This window comes from Lipophrys pholis (genome assembly GCF_963383615.2).
Source record: "Lipophrys pholis genome assembly, chromosome: 11".
Classification (NCBI taxonomy): Eukaryota; Metazoa; Chordata; class Actinopteri; order Blenniiformes; family Blenniidae; genus Lipophrys; species Lipophrys pholis.
The window spans coordinates 18,341,348-18,362,133 of NC_137631.1; the positions used below are offsets into that span (position 1 = coordinate 18,341,348).

General features: G+C 39.8%; 1 protein-coding gene across 4 annotated transcripts; it reads left to right on the forward strand.

The window, feature by feature from the left end:
* The first annotated feature begins 14,672 nt into the window (after positions 1-14,672).
* On the forward strand, positions 14,673-19,464 carry lysmd4 (LysM, putative peptidoglycan-binding, domain containing 4). Of its 4 annotated transcripts, none has more exons than XM_080474436.1 (3): positions 14,673-14,813; positions 16,572-16,843; positions 16,937-19,464. In XM_080474436.1, the coding sequence occupies exons 2-3, from the start codon at positions 16,586-16,588 to the stop codon at positions 17,501-17,503; spliced, it is 825 nt and encodes a 274-aa protein (XP_080330562.1). In that variant the 5' UTR covers positions 14,673-14,813; positions 16,572-16,585; the 3' UTR covers positions 17,504-19,464. The 4 variants fall into 4 exon arrangements, with proteins under 4 accessions (XP_080330562.1, XP_080330564.1, XP_080330563.1 ...); XM_080474438.1 differs by having other exon boundaries at positions 14,700-14,807; XM_080474437.1 differs by having other exon boundaries at positions 14,709-14,861.
* Positions 19,465-20,786: the final 1,322 nt, after the last annotated feature.

The following is a 20,786-nucleotide window of genomic DNA, read 5'->3' on the forward strand; positions in this document are numbered from 1 at the left end:
TCAATAAGTTCAAATGAAAAAGAGGATAGTTGTATGACTTTGACAAAATTGACTATCAATGCTATCCCCAGTGACAGAAACATTAAATCCATTTAAGGAAAACAACAACTATGTTGTGCCTTCGAGGTCTCACGGCCTTTATATGTGATTATTTTAGTTGTGGCCAATTCTTCAAAAACTGTCATTTTCAGTTTTCCTTTAGATGATTTTGTGCTGCTATATGAGAGCAGTTAATTCTAAAGGGTAAAAAAAAAAAAATTGACAACATTTGAACTCATTTTCCAAAAGAATTTTCCCACAATCAGAAACACAAACATATGTAGAACGCTGCACGTAAATTACTTCTAAAGAAAAAAAACGTAAGATGAGAAAGAAAGTCGTATATTTTCATGATTTAATTTGCCTTAGCGATTATAAGCATAATGCCAGCCCCAGAATGAGAGGCCAGTTGTCAAACCACTTTGTGTAGTGGTAAAACTAACTGGAGGGGATGGACATGTCATGACAGCAGAGGTGTTGGAGATTTGGTGCCAACACCTGTCGGCTCCCAGGGAGTTCACATTTAAAACAACAACACTGATTTTGACATAAAGCATACAACACATTCATACAGATACAGCATAATCTAACACACACAGTCTCACTTTTCCTTTTGCGCACACACAAATGGTTTGAGGGGGGAAAAGCGTGCTGAAAAGATGTCATCATCGCTCTCTTCAGGAGGCCATTATAGAAAGGAAGCTAATACACTGTGCAGATATTCTGGCATCTTTTTCACCAAGGGCTGCGTATCCCTTGTGGGTGATCGGTAAAATTGGTTGACATTTTCCTGGCTCCAATTAACCTACGATTTGACTCTCAGTTTTGCCTGTCTTCTTTTATTGTCTTCCTGAAAATGTGGCAAAGCACGGCTGGAAACAGAAGTACTGTTTCCCGATGCTGACCATTTCCCTTTCTGCTCTAATTTGTTCTCTTTCCCTGTGGATGACCACCAAATAGAGAGAGGATGTGCTTCATCAGTAGGTCGTGGCATTCTCTACAGAAGGTTAATATAGTAGTGCTCTTTATTGTATTGTATAAAACACCTTTTGTAAAGAAAGACAAGTACGACTATGTTTTATTTCTGATATTGCAGGCAGATACGTTTAACACCAGAGTGATCAGTTTGTCCTTTAACAGAAAACCTGAGTAGGTTTTTCTTTGTTTTAAGCATCTTATTTCAAAATATCACGAGGAATCTATTTGTTCTTTAGCCATATTAGTTCCTGTGCTACGAATACAAGGATTGTTGGGATTACAGCGATTACAAACATGCATCTTGCGCCAAAGCACCCCTCCTCCACACTGTTTTTTCTGTCCTGTATGCTGTGGTTCATTGAGAGGTCATCGACTGGCACCGTTATGCAAGTAAAAGCAAAATGACAATTTTACACATGCCTTCATCTGCTACATTGATTCTTACAGCGGAACACAAACAGAACATTTTCTTCTTCACAAATAAGATGAAGACTCTTATATTACAATGAAAAATTATATTTGCTGAATTACGGCACATCTCCCAACTTACAAGAGACTAAACCAAGATCTTAAGATTACATTTATCCTACTAACAGGTATTGTCTGAGTTTGAAAGACTGTTGGTCTATTTTTTTCTGAGCATGGAGCCCAATGTTGTCCAAAAACTAAAATGAACCACACTATTGCACCGGGTGAAACGTCTCTTCATTATAGATATATAAAAAAAATGTCACTATAAATTATTCAGAAACAGCTCTATGCTTTACTAATGGCAATCATTCCCAGTCTCTAGAGAGCTCATAGAAGGCAGAGGCCACTCCTGTTGAGGGCCAATATCTTATTTGCTTTCCCAACACTGATGTCTGCCGCTATAAATGAAGAGCTCTGCACCAGACTGTGACCATTGGCATGATCCACATTTTTCTCTCAGATCTTCACTTGTGTTGTTGAAATTTTACTGTGTCCTCTTGTCCACCCTTCTAAAAAGCTCAATGGCCAGAGTGTCAGGTGTGCTGAGAGGCTGTGATGGTGAGTGTTTATCCTGGTCTCAAGCATCATGCAGCCTCTAATGTCCAACTCCTTCACTTGCTGCTTCTGTGTGCAGATTCTGCATTCACACTGTATTAAAAGAAATTAAATCACTGAATGGTCCCTACGTATAATGTTCATTTGCAACATCAGCTGGAACAAAAGGTAAAATAGAATTTATCTGGAATCCAACCTTTGCCACATGTGTGCCAGCAGTATTATGTTTTACAACCATCTTTATTGTTTGTGGGTTTTTTTTTTTAATTCAAATGTTTCTTTTTCTGCTGTTCATTGAATATATTTTAAAGAAAGCATAAACTGAACAGTAGCAGAGAAAAAACATTTTTTTAGTTTTCCGTCTCTTGGTATATCACTGCTGGTATTTACTCATCTGAGTGTCCATGAGATTTATGGAATTTCAAAGTCTATTCACTCCATGCACTTGTCACACCGCTGTACAAGAGTACCGTCGTCTATAGAGCAATCAATATTTCAATGCACCTCATTCTACCCATCATCGAAGATGATCTAATGGCAAGGAAGTCATAGTAGTTCAACTAAGGCATAAAATGACGTAGCTGGCATGTATTATTAAAATCCGCCGGTCACAAGGTAGCTCCCATTCAGTGGAACAACATAGCGAAGGCAGTGATGCACTTGACTGCAGTTTGAACTCATACTAAAGATATACAGCTTGACAGAATAGTCCCTTATCCAAAAAATAAAAGGAAATAACCCAAACCAATCCTGGCACTTGAAGCCTTTTAACTCAGTGTTTCTTTGAGTGTTTATGAGTCAGCCATGTGACAAGACATGACCTTACAAGGCAGCATTTGAATATTGTTCAGTCATCTGTCTACCCAGTGACCAAGTCTATTCAAAGCGCTTCCTACAACTTTTCAGAGTGATTCCTGAAAGTTTGGATGGTTTAAATATAGCATACAGCATTGAATTACTGACATGGTGACTATACCTGACTGCAGTTCATCCAATTCACAATTGCTGTCTTATTCTTGTTTTATTACAGCAAAAAAGCCCATTTTTGTTTATGTATGCAAATAGAATATAGTCTGGTTTTCATACCAAATGGGGAGAACCGGTGACCTGTCCAGGGTCTAAGCTGCTTTCTTTATTAGTCAGCTGAGATTAGCTCCAGCACCCAGATTAAAATCTTTTTATAACTGTGGCGGACCTGTAGGGTCATTCAGTGAAACAGTCAGGCTGAATAAAAAGCATGTTACTTGAATTTTCATTTCATGATCGAATCATGCACCTCCTGTGCCACCTCACACGCCTGCTTCATCACTCCACCTTTGACTGCTGTGCATCATGGCCAACTGGAGCTGGCGTCTTGCAACAAAAAGCTTTACAACATACTGGATATCTGACACAGCTTTAAATCATAAACTGACAAGTCAACAACAAACTATATATTTTTTTTAAATCATCAGGTGTTAAAAACAAATTGAGTGGATTTACATTCATGTTCTCATTGGATATTGGCTTCTCGGGTCATGTCTGGCTAATCGACTGCACTTTCATGAGCACCAACAACAAAAAACTTAATTCAGTGTTATAATATCACCACTTCAGGGCAAGTTTTTCAACTGAATCCACAGGCTGTTACTTACTGTCTCCATGTCCAGGATGTCCTGATCTGGTCAAAGAAATCTTTATCATTAAAAGATTTGCAATCTGCAAATTGACCTTTGGCGACAGCTGCCATAAACTGAGCAGTGCTTGTGGCCTGCTGGTAACGGACAGGTGACAGATAGAGAGCAGCATTAATAATGGGGCTGCAAAAATATCAGCAGTGTGGAAATATTTCGAAGTGAGACCAGTTGAACAGCTTATTATAATATCTGCAGTCAGTTCGTAGAGATGCTTGCTCCAGAGGTTCAGTTCATCAACAACCACAGTAGAGTGTTGGTGGCTTCACTAAAGCACAGACGAGGCACTGATATGCTGAAGAAACAAACTCCAAGCTTTGGAGAAAAGGAGAAAAGCCCAAGTGACTGAGAAATTTTGAAAAACCTTCTAATGACTTGTGGTTGAGTTGCTTGCTTCAACAACCAGCACGTCTCCATGATGTTAGGAATGTTTGTGGCATTCAGTTTATGTTGGTTATCGTCTTGTTTTAGCACTTTTAGGTGGGATTATGATGTATTTAATACATGTTTTTGAATTCAATTCCTTGTGACTATTCAGGTCAAGTGGTTTTTACCATTTGAAGTGGATTGGAGGTTCCAACAGTATCAGTTGGGGTTTTTTTTGTTTTTTTTTATGAAAACGCTGTACTGAATGATGGAATTTATTTCTAAGACTAGATAAAGTCAAAATAAGCCATTACACCAGTCTGAAAAATATTGTAAATTGTTTTACAATAATTTTTATTCAACTAAATTTATATAATAAAGCTCTTAGATTCAGACATCTTATTGTAGAATTTCAGCTTTGTTGTTATTTATGATATGGTGTAGCAAATGGTTAGGTCATGGATGGCATTTTTTTTGTTTCTCATAAGCCATAGCCAAAGAGGGAGTGCTAACAATGTCCTTTTCCATAAAAACAGCAACTTGTTAGAAATGTGTCTGCACGAGAATGATGCTTCACAAAAACATTTTGGCTCGGGTTACACTATGAGATGAGTTCATATTTACACAAGGTCACAAAAGCTCATGCCCTTGGTTTAACTCGAGTACACGCCACAAACACAGATGGCGTCACGATCCAGTACCGTGCCCCAAATGTCCTAGCCCTGGTACACAGCTAGGGCGAGGTTATACAGAGCCTCAGATCTCATAGGACTGGAGTGCTGGCTCAACGTCAATCACAGTAATGCTGGCTGACACACTGGCGAGGGTGGTGACAGGGCAAGGTTATGTGTCACTGTACGCTCATGGCCTGCATGAAGACCAGGACTGCAGCAAGCTCTGTCTCATGTGAGGGGTCACCCTTAGGGTCTGGAATCCAAATTAATACACCCGACTACCGTTGCCCTGCACCTATCAGCAAATTGCTCCCTCTCTGCCCTGGATGAAGGATTTTGCTGCCTCAAACTGTATGCAGAGCATCACGACATCACCAACGCACCATAATAATATGCAAAGTTGCTATTTGCTGTCCTCACAATGGCACAGCTAAAGAAAAACTATAGAACTCTTCTGTAAAAAAAAGGTCTAAGCCCGGATTAACTAACAGTATGTCTGCCTATAGATCTGATGACTTTTAATCCAGATAGTTCCAATAATGTGCAACCAGAGAAATAGGCCCATTTAATCAAATTAAAGGTCAATCTAAGGAGTTTCTCTGCCAATTGCGTGATTGTATGGCCTGTACTGGATTCCACATCCAGGAAAACATGAGACAAATCTGACAATAAAGTCTTTAATAAATGAATATTAGCTTGCTGAGATTCTGTTCTTTATGATAGCTATAACAACAGTCAACGAGGAAGATTTCTCTAATCTGTTCAGTTTCACCATAAATCTTTTCCTGGATATGACTCATGTGGCGTATCACTGGCAATGACGACAACGTCTATGAACCAATGCTCCTTCATGACATCATCAAACTCTGACATTTGTTTTCTACTGAGAGGGTTTGAAGTGGGAAAAGTAACAACCAGCACTTACAGTTCATTATGGAATACTGTGATCGTCCTTTCAAATCTATAACTGGGAAATGTATAACTGTTCATCTTGAATTTCTATAAGCCGCATGAGGAATTGTATATTTAGTTGACTGAACAGTTCAAAACAAATACAGTAGAACTTCTGACGAGCGGACACCCTGTACTGGGCGGACACGTCACTGTGCACGGTCACATATTTAACTGTTAACACGCCTTAATGAGCGGACAACCTGCCTGACGGGGACAACGGCCATGTTTTCCTGGCAAATTTCAAGCTGAGCGACACTAAAACAGCTAAAATACTTGGGCTGGACCCGATTATTCAAATATTCAGACATTGTGGTGGTGTCAGGAGATTAGTTTAGAGATCTGAATAATCGCAGCTTCCCCGCAGCGCTCCTCTCCGTCAGACCCTCCATTGCGTGTCCGCAGACTGTGTGCGGGCCGCGGGTGATAAACGATTGCATCCCTACTACACTATGGGTTCACTTACATGCGCGTTCCATAACGTAACGTAACGATCCCGAAACTATCTCCACTTCTGCTGCCCGGCGTTGTCCACCTTACCTAGAAGTTTATGTTTCACTTCAGGAGTTCTGAGCCTCTGGCTCTTTATTTGCTTTTAAATTGTGATTGTTCAGATGGGGAGACGGAGGATCTCCTTACACAAGCACCCAGTAGGCTCTGGCGCGCAGGTCACTCGGTCAAACAATTTGGGCTGCGTGGTCGACCGCAGAGGGTCGGAGTAGACCCTAGCGCAAAGGGTGGATGACGATTTTGACGTCACATGTACTCTGTGCTCATGCAAGTTTCGCTTTCCCGTAACAGCAGAGAACATGAGGTCCGTGGGCCAAAACCGACCAAGAGGCTCCAATCTGGTCCCACAAACCCACCAAGCAAGGTGGTTAAATCGGATTTATACAAGTTTTATTTTAACATTTTATTGTATTTTGCACCAAAATGTTTCATTAAAATTGAATTTATGTTAAGATTGTAATCACCTTCAGTACTAACTGTTTGATCTTGCAAAAATATAGACAATTTCATTACATACACTGTGACCAAGTGTCAATTTAAAGATTATTTTAGCAATATTTCTGGTCTGGTCCACACAAGATGAAACTGGACTGTATGTGGTCCCTGAAGTAAATTAAATCTTATTTAATAATTATTTTGTATACATCTTATATGCAGGTAAATATATATATATATATATGTTTTTATAGTGTATACATCTTTGTATTGGTTCAGTTATGTGCTTTTAAATAACTATAACATATTTGGTGTTTGGTTCCTTCAATATCAACTGGTCCTACAATTTGTCCTCGTTGCCTGTCCGTCCAAAGAGAGGACACCTGTCTTCAGGGGACTCTTGCCCTCGGAGTTTAGGGCGTCCCTACATCACAGGTTTTACTGTATATTGAAGGTAATATCTTTTCAAAAAGGTGAAACCATCAACCATCATCATACATAGCAGCTAAATTAGATGCTCAATCAACAAATAAAAGAGTCATGAACGTAATGGGCATTCATTACTTCTAAGCTTAGACTCCTCGAGCTCAAAATAAACAAAGCAAATAAATGCAGAGTGGTCAGGCTAAAAACTGAGCAGCACATAAGTTTGAGTTAATGTAAGTAAGAGACACTATTATTGTCAGCCCAGATATTCCAACACAACATAAGACCCGAGCATGCGGTGATGATTCTGTTGGTTTGAACGTTCCTCTCCAGGTGATGGATTGTTGAATTAGTCCCCTTTGAGTTGTGAATCACGTTCACCTGGCCAGTTGACATTTAATCAATAAACATCTGAACTGTTGCCGTGACCCTTGGCCATAAGGATTCAATTTAGTTTCTCTGCACTGACTGCTGTAGGACCCCCGCGGATATCTGAGACAAACCCACCGTTACCTGCGGTTCATCTCCACTGCCGCCCTGCAGATGAAACCAAAATAATCTTACGCTCCACTTTTTGCAAGGCAAATAATCAAACGTTTCTCGCAGCAGGTCACAATCCGGTGTAATCAGGCCTGTGTCAACACTTAAATAAATGAAAATATTTGCTGTTGTATGGAGTTCATGTTGACATGAAAAATTTAGTTTGGACCACTGACTGCATCACCTCTGGGGGAAAAAAACAAAACTGTATACACTGAAAAAAAAAAAAGAAAAAAATAAAGAAATGTGACGAAGGTGTGTTATTTAAAAAAAAAAAAAAAAAGCTCCATACAAAATAATGGCAAATAAAGACCCTGCGAACTCAGTTTCTTTGAAATTCATAACCAAGCTATTACAATGTGAAAAGGCTTCACAAGAGGTGATAAGCTGAAGCCAGTTTATGTCAATAGTCTGGATATTGTAAGATCATTAAATGTTGTTTTGAGGAGAGAGGGTTTAGTTTGTTGGCTTTGCATTTTTTCCACAACTATAAATTCTCTCAAAACAATAGGAGAAATGAACTTTATACACGATACTCTGCATAAGATTATGTAGCCATACAGCAATGAGTTCATAGTTGTGCCATACATGAATCTTTCACCTCAATGAATATTTAATCTTTGTCCTGAATCATTTAAAGAAAAGCCCTTTCTGGTGTTCTGTGGGCAACATGTGCAGCGTACATGGTTTTTATCCCCACTTCGCCCTCCCTCTCTCTCTCCCTCCCCCGCCCTCTCTTTCTCTCTCCACCTCCTCTTCTTCTAATCCTCTCTCTTTCTCTCTCTCCCTTTTTCTGTCAGTTAGACAAGCTGCTCAGTGGCCCTGAAATATGGCACATCATGCCGCTTTGTTGATCATCGCTCAGCGTTACACCCTGAATCTGAATGCAATGTAAATGATATGATGATTCCCTCTGAGGCAACATTAACTTTATAGCGTTTGGCTTTTTCAAGTGCAAAGGTTGACTTCATGAGACAATGAAGTCAACAGCTCAGCTGGCTTGAACGTAACCCAGACGTTTGCGCTGGCAGAACGACAAAACCATTTCTCCAGCCGACGCAGTCAAAAGGGGGCCGACAGCACCCACACGATATCAATTATTATTACATGATGCTGTTAATTAGTAGACTGGTTTAGATTTGTAAATACAAAATCAGATTTGCTCTCAACTTGACTGCGCAGTCTTGTTAACAGAGTCAACTGGAGGTCGTCTGTGGTTTCCAGCTGAATGGGTACGCGTATGTGGAAAGAAACACTAGAATATGCATGACTGCTATTAACTCCATGTTTAACCAGTCTTGCTTGTAGCTCTGCCCTGTGTCTGATATAATGAAACGTAATGTAAACACACATTGCATTTCACAAGATTTAGCATAGGACATAAGGCTTCAACCATTGATTCCAGGAAATGTGCTGTATTCTTGGCGAAGCCACGGAGATTGTGTGCACGAGTTACAATTGCGTGAAAACACAAAGTTGTCACTCAGAAAAAGAACCTGATCATCTGCTTTCCTCGTGTCGGAACAATTCACTGTAAAACCCTGCGAGTTTGTGTTGCAGGAAGGGCTTCTATTTTCACATCACTGTTAAAAAAAATTCAGTTCAATAAATCACTTGTTTGTATGGCTATCGTTCTCACTTTTAGCACCACAGCATGCTAAAATATAACATTTTACTACAGTCAGTACACACACACACACACACACACACACACACTCCTTCCAGGGTTTAAGCATATTCTTGGTGTAGATATATATCGCTCATTGGATTTGTATAAAAAATTTAAAACACGCTATCCACTTCTACTATGTAATGTGCTATTTGCAGTAAAGGAGTCAAAATATGACTGACAGGGTAGATTGGATTTACATTTGAAAGATGACATATTACCACATACACTACTCAAGAAATAAAGTGGAAGTGAGCAAATATGTGGGCTCGCCTCATAAAGGATTAACGGGCTACTTCAACTTCATACATTAACTGCCGTGTATCTCTCCACTTGGCAGGATCTACTGTATTTTTAGAGTGGAGGTAACCATGAGATTTTTCTGCATATTCAGAATTTTAGCGAAAAAATAAAAAAATTTTAATGTATCGGTCATCATGATTACATGAATAAGATATAAATGTCCGGTTAAAACTAAAATACTATTTTTTCGGTACGAGAATGGGTTCAGTTGTTTTAGTTGTAGCCAGTTTTTTTAATTTAACAATCTACAATTTCTGTGACGTGGGAAAAGACAATGCAGGGTTTCCCCAACCAAAAGGTCTGGAATCCACGCCGAAAGGTGCGATAGATCACAGGGGAGGCTATAAAGGCTGTCAAAATTAGGTTTGCTCGTGTTAAAGTACTCCCAAAAAATCTGAAGTGGAAAAAGGAAAGTTCCTGTTGTGAAAAGTCAGCGTGAGTGCTTTTGTCTGCCAGTGTCTGTCTGGATATGGTTGGCTTCGCTGTAACGCTCTAACAAAGACAGCAAATATGGCCGCAAGGCAAGGTTTCGTGAAAAAGCGTTGGAAGCCAGTATTCCATGGCACGAGACTGCCGACATCAATCCAACTGCTCCAAAATGTACAGCTTCACTGGGACAAGTCACTCTTAAACTTTTCAACTTCTTATACACAACAAATAAACTTGCCACATTACTGTTAAAGTGTGTTTTTTCTTCTCAGTTTTGGCACAATTTATTCAGCCATGTGAAAAGCATTCAACAGGAACACCTCTCACTGTAACAGGCTCATGGTCCCTGAGGTAATAATGCGTCTTACCTTCTATCCTCCCGCTCGCGGTGAACCTTCTCATGTCCAATCCAAACTCTGTCAGGTCAAGTAGGAGAGATTTTAATGCCAACTTTAGTTTTGTTCTTACAATGAATCACCAAATAGGACAAACAATACAATACACCAGGCAATTTGGGAATATATATATCATAAAGAAATTCTGACACATAACAAGATTGTCATTTAAGTTTACCTCAAATATATTGCAGCTTGCATTTTGCAATCAATCATAACTTTCATGCTCCTAATATCTACTCAGTAATGCTTACATGCCATTTTCTAATGCAGAAAAACCCCACCTAAAAAAGATCGCTCCAAACAAGTATATATCATACGTCTTTTTAAATTCACAATACAATAATCAGTGCAAACATCAGTCAAACACCCCCCCCCCCCCCCCCCCCCCCCCGCCCCCCCTTCAACAAAAGACTCTGAAATAAGTGACATTTAACAAATGAAGCGAAAAGGTAACACTAAATATTCCAAACTCCTTCAGTGTGGCCCAGAATTCTCACCGGTTCTGCCCTCCATCCATGTTAGGTTTGGTGCTCCCTGGTTTCCTTGTACACAGGCACCTGAATGGACCACAGGGGGTTTGGTTTAACATCATAGGAACAAGACCTCACAAGCACACTTTTCTTAGAATGTAAATCCAAAGTCTGAGCCTAATTAACCTCGATTAATACACCATCCACATTATATTATAGTTAGAATTATAATACTTCTGTCAAAAAAAAGTACTAGATAGCAGTAAAGTGTGAAGAGCAGTACTGTGATGTGCAATATATCGTTACAATACTGCAGTATTACAAGCAAAGAAGCTTTGGAAAGTAATGTAAAACGTATTATATAAATGTATGGTACTAGAACTTAGACAATTTATCAAACACAAACTAGTAGGTGAGTAATAGAGGCGAGTCCAATATAACATTTGAAGGTTTGTTGACTTCTGTTATTCTCATCATCTATCATCCATGGCAAGATACACCCTGGACAGGTAAACACAGAAAGACACACAGCCACACTCACATTCACCAAAGGGCAATTTATGGTCACTAATTAAGGTGACACACGTTCCAGAACTGTGAGAGGAAACCCTGCTCACACTGGGAGAACATGCAAACTCCATGCAGAAAGGCCCAGCCAGTACAACAACCCACTGCAGATGTCACCTGTGCTTGTGAGATAATTGCATTCAGTTTAATGACGTGGCTTTTTTTTTTAACTATATAAGCATAAATTCAATGTTCAGCAACAATTCAGAAACATAATTAACTCACATGTTTTTATCCTGAGTGCAGTAATGTCCGTCACCTAATCAACAACAGCTGGTGATGTGCGGATGGATACACATACCACATGCGACTGTTTTAAAACACAACTCTTCTGGATGATCAACATTCCTGCTCGGTATTTATGCATTTTCGATAAAAGGGTATGTGTAAGTTTGAATCTAAGTTTTTACTTTGAGTCGTGATTACAGGACTAATTCTTTTTGCACCGAAAGTATGTTCTTCATCTTCCGCCACCCTTACGCGCATACCAGGTGTGCTTGTGATGCGTTCAATGAGCTGGGAATATGGACTGATAAAAAAAGAAAAATAGGTGTTTTTTTTTGTTTTTTTTAACTACACCTGCAAGGTTTGTTAGCGAATGGATCATTAAAGAATTACGATTTCCTTAATTTCTTCAACTACTTTCCGCTTTTATATTAGGAAAGTTCCAGTTTAACAGCCTCAAGATACGTTTGTACACAGTTACTCATGAACGCACCTTTAGAAGTGAGAAGCTCATGTATGTTGATGATGGCTGATACAGTGATGCTCCACACAGAGTAGTATTATTTTACAGTAAACGGTACAGAAAAGTGATTTAATATGAATGAAATTTAAATGCTATTATATCTGTAAATGTTACAACAGAATACAGAATGAAATATTAAATGGTGAAAATCGGCATATAAAGCTTGACGGGGAGGGGGGCATTACTCAGGATGGGCTGAGTTTGGATCAGATTCAGTCAACATCAGACTGCTGCCCCAGTATGCAACAGCATAGAGGATACAGCTGCTACAGACTCATAGAACACCTTCAGCATATTCATAGTGGAACAGATGCTGAAGCACTGCAAATGCCTCAAAAAAATAGATATGGCTTTCACCCTTTCTGTAAAGAGCTTCAGTGTTCCTCACTCAGTTCAGTTTATAGTCAGTGTATACCATATACTCCTCCACAATGTCCACACAGGCCCCATGGGGGTCACAGCCCCCCCCCCCCCCCTTTCCTCCTCAGATCCACCACATTAAGCTGCAGATAGTTCTGCTCACACTAAGTGACAACATTGTCCACAGTTGCCACTCAGACTCATCACCCCCACTTATACATCAAACCACAGAGTCTCTTTAAAACTTGTGGAAAGAGTAGCTCCCAGTTGAAATGTGTGTTGTAGAGTTCAACAGGGAAGAAAGCGAGGACAGTTCCCTGTGGGGCCCTGGTGTTACTGACCATGTTTCCTGACACACAGTCCTGAAAGATGTGGATTAAGAATCTGTATGAAAGGTTTGTGTCCCAGTGTTATTTCATATTTCACATAATTTAAAACAAAACAAAAGCTATTTTTTAGTTTCCTTTAATTTTTTTTTACATGTGCGGACTGTTCAAAGAAGTTTAAGAAAAAAACATTAAGTCATATTAGAAAATGGCTCGTTGAATTTTTAATTTCGTTTTTGTTGAATATGCTGCACATAAAGCACAGTGTTGCATATTGTATCGACTGCAGTACACCATATATCCCCTAGATGGTGGCCTCGCTCACATTTAGACGAACTTTGCAATTTGCTAATGACACCAAGGAGCACAAACAAAAAGAAAATTGTTTTTGATTGTCGAGATGCTGTTACCTAACATGCAATATACAAAAGAGTAAGTTATTTTTCTTTAAACTGAAATTAGAAGTCACACGTCAAACAAGCTGTACAAAAGAAAATCATGCACGTAGCAGAACAACTTGATTTGCAAAGTTAACTGGACGTTTGAAATCATTTCACAGCATTTCTAAATCAGTGGCTATATCTGTATAATCCCTACAAAAACATTAGGTAAAACCACATCAAATTATTTTAAGTCTTTTAAATAAATGTCTCAGTCATCTCTGTAAATGAACTTCTCAAAATCACACCAAAATCACGTGAGGCAATCTTTGAATTAGTCCAATGTGATAACATCTGCCAGTGATGTTATAGAACATATAAGAGCAAAGCCTTGCCCAATGGCAAAAAAAAGAAGAAGAAAAAAAACTCTGCATGACCAAATAAGCATTATGAACAATGAAGCATCAATAGAAAGATCATGTCCACCATCTAGTGGTCACTAAAGACACCATCACGACTTTAACATAACTTCCTCCAGTATCAACAAGAAAAAAATGTAGCCTTTAGATCTGATAATTTATGTGTTGTATAAAAGTGTTTACAGCGCCTTGTTGAACCAGACTAAAAGTATAACTTCAGGAAAATAAGACAAGCTGTTAAAATCTTGAAAGCCAAGACAAACAATGTCCCACTGAGGACATTTCCCTTTGAACCAAAAAGAAAAGGGCTTAAAGAAATGGGGAAAACACTTATTGTATTTTCTTTATTTTAAATATTTTACAGTTTTACTTGATCATCAGATACCAGTGTTGTTCTCTTGTTGTTTTCAAAATCACCACAATAGATGGGCAAAAAAAGCCCAGGGTGGGAATTCCAGACCAGTTAGCTTCTGTGGGTTAGTATTCTATGGCTTTTCTAGAGGTGTGGAATAACACAATAATTGTTTCACTATCTTGTGGGAAAGCTATGACCGTTTCACGAGGAAGAGCGATGAAAAAGTCTTGATATATAAGCTGAAACAAATTACAAATTTGTAAATTACACAGTTGCTTCATTTAGGTGGCAGGAGGAACACTAATCCTGTCTGCAGCAGTACGTTGTTTGGTTTCAGCACTGCTGCCTGACAGAGATGCAGATCCCCATGTACTGCACACTATACATCCACCGCATCTCATACAAAAAGTTCTGAAACATCCACTCGTTAGTTTCATTTATGCACCTATGCACAATAGAAGGAATGGCACTAATTGGCAGTGCAACATTTTAATTAAGTGTGCGTGTGCGTGTGTGTTTAGAATTTAGTTCACAATAAGATATACTGTACAGTCCAAGTGGACTTGTTGTTGTTGTTACCATGCCGGTGTGGATGAGGGCGCTGTTGTCAGTTTTCTTAACTCAGGCTACAGAAGGACGAAGAAGACGCTAGCCGGTGGCTCGCATGTGGCTAGTAGCGGTAGCCTGCCCTGCTGTGTAATGCTACCGGGGAGGAGGAGGACTGTTCGGGGGTGACGGTTGCTCCGCGCTTCTGGAGCCAATTCGGTGACGGTAACTGGATGAAGACAATGCAGTGTGAACCTTAAAAAGCCAGCTGGGGTGTGTTTAGGGTAACCGAGTGGTTGTCGCTGTAACTTGAGCTGAAGTGACTCGAGTTGCTGACTTGTTTTCCTCCATCGTGGTGGCAGCAGTTAGCCTGTTAGCTCCTATGCTGCCTTCAGATTTCCCCTGTCAGCTTTAACGATGTGTCCAAATGTCACACGTGTGACATAAATCACCACAATCACATTGTAGATTTGTGCCATTAGATTAAATATTTGTTTATAATAGTTTACCCTGAGTAGTTTCTGGCTGAACCCCATTACTTTCCGAGGCAACAAGTTGGCTCGGAAGTTATTTAACCTTTATTTAGACCGTATATTAATTTGACTTATTTATATACACGAAGTGTGATTAGAGTGCTTAAGATCCTCACGTAGGTTCTGTTTGCTTTGGTAGAAAATCAGTTTTAAAGTCAGACTAAAGCAGTTCAGGCTTCTTCAGCACTGGAGCCATTTGTTTGTGGTGTAAACTTCAAGCAGACATGCTGGAGTCACAGTCAAAATAACTATTTTATCAAACCCGCTTTTAAGTGAAAGTAGTGTTAAAATAGCCTGCGACAGAGTAATAGATTTGTATTGTATTTACTCCTCACATCTGTATTGAAGTGGTGGTGATCATGGCAAGGCATCAGAACTGGCAATAGAAATGAGCGATGCTTCTGATCAATCATCTGACAAACTGTCCGTCCGTCAACAACATCAACCACATGATAACCACATACCAGCCTTTTAAAGCTTCCTACTCGGCCTATCCCAGTGTTTTGGGTGGTGGTTGTGCTTTCATTTTACTCAGTGATTATTTTCAGGTTTTTCTACATAGTGTCCCTGAGCCACCGCCTTGTCGCCAAGCCTTCATCTGTTATGAATTATGCTCACCAGTTAGACTTCTTTAGTCTTGGCTCTGCCTTAATACATTGACTGTGTCAGATGATCAGCTGTCAACATTATTTGGAAAACAATTCCTCATTCTTTTTTGTTACAAACGTACCCAATCAAAAGCACCAGGTTTTCTGTCTGTTCTACTTCAGTAATGAACGATTATGTTTAATTTGCAATATTTAGGGAGGGGGTTTGTAGTTCAGCATCTTGTTAAGTGTATCAACTCCTGTAAACATTAAACTCTTTTCTTAATGGGTTGCCATAACTCATGGCAGGTCAGAGAACAATGCAGGAAAATCAGTTTGTTTGTTTTTTTGCAACGGATGCCAGAGTGTTGCGTGGCACAATTAGGATTTAAAATGTAGCTGGAGTTTGCTCATTCTTGACAACGTAGTGTCTCTAAATGACATTAACTAATCATCAGTTTTTTTCAGTTTTTCATAATCATTGTCATGTAATTTTGGTTTTAAAACACGAGAACCATGTAATGTTTTTTTTTTTTTTATTGTTTTATAACCATACAGGTCATGTACAGCTGCATATAAATTAGGATATTTTTCTATAGTGCCAAATAAGACATTTTAAGGCCCCCTTAGAAGGAAAACCACAACAATTCCACATGAGCAAGCATAGGAGACAGTGGAAGGAAAAAGATGTTAGTTTAACAACTAGCAAATATTTGCTCAAAAAAGTAACTCGACTGTATGATGCTCTGAGTACGTGTGTTTGATCTGTTTGTGCTGCTTTGTATAGTACAGCTTTTGAATGCATTGTTGCAAGGTAGTCGGTGAATGTTTGAATATTGATTGTACCTCTTTAATGTTTACAGATCAGCGTTTGAGGATGTGGAGGGGGGAGAACGGCCCGCGGGCTTTCCAGGCTCCAGTGGATGTCCACGCCAGCGTAGATGGCCAGGTGTATATGTTCAAGAGGAAGCCAAATGAGTATGCTACGTCCTCGGATGATGAGGAGCTGTTGGAGGTGAGGCCACAGACCGTCCCGGATAAGGCGCAGGATAGACTGAGGAATGTTCTGCTGCTGGAGCTGGAGCTATCGGATGGCGACAGTCTCAACAAGCTCGCGCTGCAATATGGCTGTAAGGTAAAGACTCCTCTTAATCACTCAAAGGTTTCCGACTTTAGTCTTCGCCAAGTGCTGGTAACGGTGCGTTTTAATTTTTCCTTCTGTCAACAGGTGGCTGATATAAAGCGGGTGAACAACTTAATGCAAGAGCAAGACTTTTTTGCCCTGAAATCAATTAAAATCCCAGTTCAGAAGCACAGCCTCCTCACAGAGACGCCTTCAGACCAGTGTGACCCTCAAGAGGAAAGGCCACGCTCGTCGTCCTCCACACCGGCAGAGCCTCTGGACAGAGCAAGAGCCCGGCCACACCTAGAGGAGGCCACGGCCTTTTTAATGGAGGTGGATAGCGATCTTGACAAATTGATTCAGAACACGGCTGGTCAGGACGAGGGTTTTTTAGAAATCTCAGGGAAACCGCGGCTGTTCGATTTCAGAAGACGGCGCCCGTCCAGTCAAGGTGCAGACTGGGGAATCCAGTGGTGGAACGCCGTCATCGCCATGGTCCTCATAGGTATCGTTCTGCCATTATTTTATGTAATTTATTTCAAAGCACTAGATAGCAGTAGTGTCGCTTCAGTAACAGATGGGAGTACTCCTTCAAATTCATCCACCAACTCTTCAGATACTTTACAAGGAGGTCACAGTACGAGTCCTTTACAAATTCATGAACCAGGATAGCACAGGCTTCAGTCTCGGATCTACCTTTACAACTTCTGCTTTTATGGTCTGGAAATAAGATGACAATCACAACGAAACTTTAATTCAGTGCAATAACAAACATGTCTAATTACAAGCAATGGCTTTGAACTGTTATTATGCTACAACTGTGAATCTAAACACCAAGTGAAAAATGTTTCATACTATTCTGATGTCAGTCATAATTTAGTACACAAATAATTTGTTGAATATATATATATAGTTGCCCTAATCTTTTGCTGGGATTACAGTTCCTCAGGTATTGTACTTGGTTTGAGACAGTTACATATTCACCGGCTACAACATTAGGTTTTATGTCAGACTTCCTTCTGTCTTTCAAAACTGCCTCCATTCTTCACTTTGGGTCAGCACGGTGCTGAAAACATCCCCAAGACATTTCAGTCAACCTGACAGCTTCACACTCCTCAGTTTAGCCTTACGACATGCACGGTGGTTAGTAGAACAGGTCGTCTTCAAATCCCTCGTGTCTGTGTGGCCGCGTCGGTGTGCGAGACGCTGAAGTTTTGGCTTCATATTTAAAATCTTTCAACCACCACATCAAGTTCTGCAGCTTGCGCATCCATGCGACCTCTCCCCAGTGGCAAAACGTCCTGATGGTTTTTACTTTGACTGCAATATGTTTTAGATGATTGGTATTGTGGGCACACTGTGATCATGCAGGTTGGACACCATCTCCAGCAAACTGGGATGAAGGTGTGCCAAGAGAATCTTCCCCCATGTGTCCCTGCCTCGATATGGTTTTGATCCCACCTGGGTGTCACCGCTCTGAATGAGACTCATCAAGCAGTTAGCAATTTATAAATCTACTTGGCAAATTGTGGCTTCAACTGTCTTGTCACCCGACAGCAGCAGGAACACTTAGTGTTGTTTCTAACTGCAGTTTTCCCATTTAGAGATAATCTGTGTGTCTTTGTTGGAATAAATGGCTATTTTAGTTATTGCTGCCTTGCTGTCACCTCAGATTATTCTGGCTGATCTCTTTTAACCTCTGGCCTCGACAATCTATCTTAAAGTGGAGAATTGTTGCTCTCAGGATACTTTTATTCTTTTTTTCTGTAAACCCTGGAGAGATCTGTGCACAAAAATCAGATCAACAGTTTGGGAAATTCTCCAAACAGCCCACCAAACTCCAACAACTATGCCACATTCAAACTCATATAAATTATTTTACTGCTCGGTTTGAATACGTATACTCGATTAAATGCCCTGACCTGCTGCCATGTGACTGGCTGATGACAGGTACCTAATATTACTGCCGGTGAGTGTATTTTAATCTCCTACTTTGTCGTGTTTGAAATGGTATTTTACAATTATTGCTCATACAAAAGGATTTTCTCTTCTGGAGGAAATGATCCGTATACCGTGGTGTGTTTCGACTAGAAGAAAAAGCTTCATGGGTGCCATATATCGGTTGTCATTTTTCCCTACTACACTTGCATATGTTTAACCGTCTTCCCAAAACTGAAAGGTACATCATTGCACATCTCTGTTTACAAGACCACATGAGCATGTGGCATGTTTGACGCAAGTGTGAGCATCGTGTGTTGGTCTGACAGTGCCAATGGTGTGATTTTTTTGTTTACAGTAACGATGCTTTTTCTCCATGTTAATGCATTGTATTTGTTCAGCACTGTAACCTCTCGACTGTCTGATGATGCATTTTGTAAAAAAAAAAAAAAAAAAGTGTAAACTCTCTGAAGTGCCTTTATTGTCAGATCCAGGTTATATTTGCACACTGAAGTGCCGCCATGAGCAGGTGGGGAATTTGTAAAGCTTCTGCACTTTTAAACGTGTTAAGTATTCTAACTTACTGGATCTGAGGGGGGAAATGACAGATATGCAAGAATCTCTCCTCATCCAGTATGTTCAGGTATGGAACTTTACAGTGTCACTGTCTCTATAAAGTATTCTCTGATATGCTGCGTCTGTGTCATATTTCCATTATTGGTGATTTTCCGCTCATGATCCATAAGTGTTTTATATGTACAAAAAAAAAATCTGTATGGAAAGCAGTTGTACCACATATATATTTTCAAAGTCTTGGGGCAAGGCCTGACAAATACAGAAATAACCATGGAGTTAGATAACTAGGCATAGAAATGAGTTTTCTCATTGCCCCGGTTAAAGCCATTCATTTCATGAACTGCTTTGCACTTGCACACCAAAAGATGGCGCTATAGACACGTTATTAGAAAGTGTCTTCACTGTCTGGGAGACCTGAAAAATAAACCATTTCCTAAACAGAATTCTGTACACACATGAATTCCTATCTAGTATTTTATCCTTGTCAAACAAATGTTCAGTATATAGTATGGTTTAAGCTTTTTAAATCTTTTGATAAGTACTGAACAAACTGGGGAAGAAACTGATGCATGAGTTGAAGGCCTTGGAAATCCGTTACTATGAAGTGAAGAGCCAGCATAAATAAGTTGTTACAAACTATTGTGGATTTAATAGATTAAACTTACATCTTTGCTACCATTACAATGATATACTTTCATTTTCCCACAAATAATGCCTTAAAAGTTTGTGAGGAGCTAAAAGGCAAAAAAATTGTTGGAATTACTTGCGTGCACTTTCAAAGGGTTACTTATAGAAACTGCTGGTGAAAAGCTAAGCTATGAAAACTTAATTCATTTAAGGAAGCTTAAAAATCCAGCCAGCAGAATTTTGAAGGTCCTGTCTTTGTATAAAGGTTAAGACATAAAGAGAGCACCAGATCAGCACAGCTGAAGTGAATAAGAAATCCACAGTCTGGCTCATGTGCAATAAGGGTTTTACCCATAGCAATTTGCATATTGTAAGGCCAAGATTATACACTCCAAAGAGAATTTTTATTTTGTACTTCAGCAGAAACCTAAAAGGGATGAACATTTAAATATGTAAGAATTTCATTCCTAGTCACCACTGAACATGTACACAGAGACTTAACTTCAAACAGCAGTGCCATCAATGATTGAGTGGGGAAAACAAGCCATATTAGCATGTTCTAAGACTCAAGGACAAAAGTTGGAGTTTAGCTTTCTTGCTGCCGAAGCTGCCTTTTATTATTCCGTGACCTGAGACCTTCATTTCATCGTGACAGCTCACAAACCCTCCTCTGATCCCGCTCCAGGCCACGGATCTCTGGCACCCTTCCAGCGCTCAGGCTGGGTCCTGTCCTACTGTTGATACTTAACAAACTCAACCATATTCAGTAAAGTTCTGTTTGTACTTCGGAGCTGAAAGTCAATGATTGTATCGC